Raw genomic sequence first — 3,972 nt, 5'->3', positions numbered from 1 at the left:
AGATATATTATTTAATATTTTTTATTTATAATAAATTATCATATGCTAAATATATTATATATCACATAATAAATGTATACATCATGCATATACATGTATTTATATACTAATTGGTGGGAGTATTTTTTTCTTGGTATATCTAATTATGTACTTATGATGTATCGGGTATTATTAAGATTTGTACATTTGTAGATTTAAATTGGATTTTGTAGATTTATGGCTTTTTGATACTAATGGAATCAAGTGTCGTGCTTGAGTGGTTGGATTGCTCCTTGTGTCCGAGAGTTCGTGTTCAAGTCATCTACCCTCCTTCTTTAATCACTAACTTCTAAAATTCTTGCCATAAAAAAAAAAAAAATTTAAAAATATTATGTACATTTTGTAACAAATATGTATTAATAAACACCGTTATTGTTTTATGTTGTCAAATTTGTGGCAACAAGTGTTAATAAATATCATTTTTGCTTTTTATTTTCACTCAAAAAAGCAAAATCATGTTTTTGCTTTCTTAAGATTGCAAAATCAAAAAACGATTACGTTACTAATCTTAGTAATAATTGCGTATTCTATTGCAAGAACAAGACCATAAGTGAAAGCACTTTAGAAAGTACCGAAAAAACATAAGAGTAACTGAGTAACTATCTGGGAAAAAAATATTTTGTTGTACCGACAGTGTTCTGAAAAATAATTATATTTTGTTGTACTCAAAGCTGAAACTACATTTGAACCAGAAAATATGCTCAGCAATGCCTAAACTTAAATTATTAAAATTATATTTAAATACAAACAAAGTAAAACACAATAAATCTTCTCTGAAGTTAATCGAATTCATTGTTTAGAGTGACCGACACACCTATAGGAGAACACCTAATCCATTGCGTTCAGCATTTTAAATTTACTCTGATCACTACCATGATTTAAGCAAACAAGTTGTAGACCATAAGTGTCTATTAATAATATATATGAACCAATGCAATGCTTTTTCTATTTTATTATTTTCTTTGTTTCGCGAGGAGCACGAGATATCATGTACGTTTTGACGGTGCATATTGTATGCAGAATACAATATAATAAATATCATTTGTCCCCATGCAACATAGATAGAAATTCTAGCTATATATATAAATTTGCTATAGAACATCTTAAAGTTGCAAAACAAACTAACAAAAACATAATTCAAAATACCAGTAAACAAACAACATTGTTCAACATTACAAATGTCCCATATTACTAAATGAAGTCTTCATTTTAAGTACTTTTTGGATTTTGAGATCCTCCTATCCCACATCTTCTAGCTCCCGATTGGGCAAATATCCAAGTGTAAATGTTTTTGTGATTTGTATAAACATAATCATAGCTGTGATCTCATTGCATGACTAAAGTGTAAATGCTCTGCTTATTATCATACACTTATGTGACTGTTCAACAAATATCTCATGGAGTCGTTCATCCACAGAAATCAGGATAGTGGACTCAACTTTGAAGTTTGATTATGTTTTGATACTACGCATATTATTAACTTAGTAATAATTGCATCCATGGTATTCTATTGCAAGAACAAGACCATAAGTGACAGCAGTTTAGAAAGTACCGAAAAAACATAGGAGTAACTGAGTAACCATATGGGGAAAAAAATATTTTGTTGTACCGACAGTTCTCCGGGAAAAAAAATATATTTTGTACTCAAAGCTGCAACTACATTTGAACCAGAAAATATGCTCAGCATTGCTTGAGCTTAAATTATTAATATTATGTTTAAATACAAACAAAGTAAAACACAATAAATCTTCTCTGATGTTGATCGAATTCATTGTTTAGAGTGACCGACACACCTATAGAAGAACCTAATCCATTGCATTCAGTATTTTAAATTTACTCTGAAATACACGTGATATTCTGTACCTTATGACGGTGCATAACAAAAGAAATATTTTTTTATATTTGTATGCATAATACAATATAATAAATATCATTTGTTCCCATGCAACATAGATAGAAATTCTATATATATAAATTTGCTATACAACATCTTGAAGCTCATCAACAATTGCATACTAATTAAGAAAGATAAGCAATGGGGTCTGAATCTCTTCTTCTTCCTGTCATAGATTTCTCAGATGAGCTAAAGGCCGGCACTCCTGAGTGGGACTCCGTGAGAGCCCGGGTTCAGCAAGCACTCCAAGAATATGGTTGCTTCCAGGCTTTGTTCAACAAAGTTCCTTCTCAGCTTCGAAAATCGATGTTTGGTGCAATAGAAGAGATCTTTGAACTTCCTTTGGAAACAAAATCAAGAATAATCTCTTCTAAGACGTCCTTCGGTGGCTACACTGCGCAGTCACCAACAGCACCGTGGGAGAGCATGACTATCGGAGATGTACATATTCCCGAATATGTCACAAGCTTCACTAATCTCTTGTGGCCAGAAGGAGACCCTACCTTTGGGTACGTAAATTTAATTAGTTTTTGTTTTCGCTTATGTTGAGAAATTGTGTTAGAAAACTAGGTTGAAATCGAAATCTAAGTGTTATTTGAGCACATACTGTTACTTTGGCAGCAAAACATTATGGTCCTTCTCAGAGCAACTGTCTGAATTGGATCAGACGATTAGGAGGATGGTTTTGGAGAGCTTTGGTGTTGAGAAATACTGTGATGAACACATAGATTCAAGCCGATACACTCTTCGACTCATGAAGTATGAAGATCCCGAAATTATAGAGAGCAAGCAGCTTATGCTAAAACCCCACACAGATAAGAACCTTATGACAATATTGTATGAAATTAATCAGGTAGGTGGGTTAGAGGTGCAAAGCAAAGACGGGAAGTGGATCAATGTGAAAACATCATCGCCGGACTCTTTCATCATCTTGCCCGGAGATTCTTTCCATGTTAGTTTCTTTACTTGCTCTCCTCCTTTCTTTCTTTTTTTTTTTTTTTTCTTTTCTTTACTTTCTTTTTTTTTTTTAATATGGGAAGACGGAGAAAAGAAACAAGTAATTGACAAGGCCAAAAAAAATAAAAAAATAAAAAAATTCAAATATGGGTGTTTTTTGAAAACAATTCTCGACATATATTAGCAAAATGAAATCTTAAGTTATTTACAAGTATTGTATTGTTAGAAAACTGAAATCGCAGTGGAACATGCCCGGCTCTTTTAGGTTCTACAATCATTCATGTACGTGTTTATTGTGACACAAAAATCAAATGACATGCTAGGAATAAATTACAATATTCATTTACCGCACAATAACATCCTGACATTTTTTAGAACTTAAGAGTTTTGTCAATATGTAGGCATGGACGAATGGGGGTTTGCAGGCTCCAGTTCATCGAGTTGTGATGACTAAAAATGAAACGAGATACTCAGTAGGGTTATTTTCAAGCCCAAAAGAAGGCCACCTTGTAAAAGCTCCGGACGAACTAGTAGATGAAAAACACCCATTACTCTTCAAGCCTTATGAATATATAGAATATGTTAAGTTCTTCACAACAGAAAAAGGACAGAAAGCTCATGTATCCGGCTTAAAGGCATTTTGTGGTGTTTGAGATGGATTCGGATCTTTTCTAATAACAATTTCATATTGTTACTATTAGTGGTGAATTTCACAACTATAAAATTTCACTACATTTTTATAATTGAAATTCACGAATCGCAGACAACAGAGGAAATCGATACCGGAAATTAAGGCTTTTGATTCGTTTGGGAGTGGCCTAAGGATAAGGAACAACTATTCTAGGCCTATTTTTCATCTGCTTTATAAGTATGAATAAAGTGTATTTGTCTCTTTTATGTTATTTGATTGATGGTTGTGATGGCTTAAAATTTTTAAGCCTTATAATTAAATAATGCATGTGATCACTAAGGAGATTACCAATGAATATCTTCCCATGAAATTCACATTATGAACTCAATCTTGAATGTCCATTGATTTCTTTGGTTAATTTTTTCACTCCCAAATTCCGATAGAAACTAAG

The 3,972-nt window shown here is 32.4% G+C and overlaps 1 protein-coding gene across 1 annotated transcript; it reads left to right on the top strand.

The window, feature by feature from the left end:
- The first annotated feature begins 1,914 nt into the window (after nt 1-1,914).
- Nucleotides 1,915-3,590, top strand: LOC132310475 (probable 2-oxoglutarate-dependent dioxygenase AOP1). Its single transcript, XM_059808650.1, has 3 exons — nt 1,915-2,442; nt 2,555-2,885; nt 3,292-3,590. The coding sequence occupies exons 1-3, from the start codon at nt 2,075-2,077 to the stop codon at nt 3,541-3,543; spliced, it is 951 nt and encodes a 316-aa protein (XP_059664633.1). The 5' UTR covers nt 1,915-2,074; the 3' UTR covers nt 3,544-3,590.
- Nucleotides 3,591-3,972: the final 382 nt, after the last annotated feature.

Source organism: Cornus florida, unplaced genomic scaffold, assembly GCF_030987335.1.
Source record: "Cornus florida cultivar Cherokee Brave unplaced genomic scaffold, ASM3098733v1 CherokeeBrave_3.0.0_Hap2_Chr01, whole genome shotgun sequence".
NCBI classification, from domain to species: Eukaryota; Viridiplantae; Streptophyta; class Magnoliopsida; order Cornales; family Cornaceae; genus Cornus; species Cornus florida.
Note: the sequence above shows the minus strand (reverse complement) of the source record. Positions and strands in the feature narration are given on the sequence as shown.

What these genes read in the sequence shown, in the direction of transcription:
- LOC132310475 (XM_059808650.1), top strand. Translation starts at nt 2,075, where the DNA reads ATGGGGTCTGAATCTCTTCTTCTTCCTGTCATAGATTTCTCAGATGAG. An exon ending in GAAGGAGACCCTACCTTTGG is followed by an intron (nt 2,443 to 2,554) that starts GTACGTAAATTT and finishes TTACTTTGGCAG; the next exon opens with CAAAACATTATGGTCCTTCT. An exon ending in TGCCCGGAGATTCTTTCCAT is followed by an intron (nt 2,886 to 3,291) that starts GTTAGTTTCTTT and finishes GTCAATATGTAG; the next exon opens with GCATGGACGAATGGGGGTTT.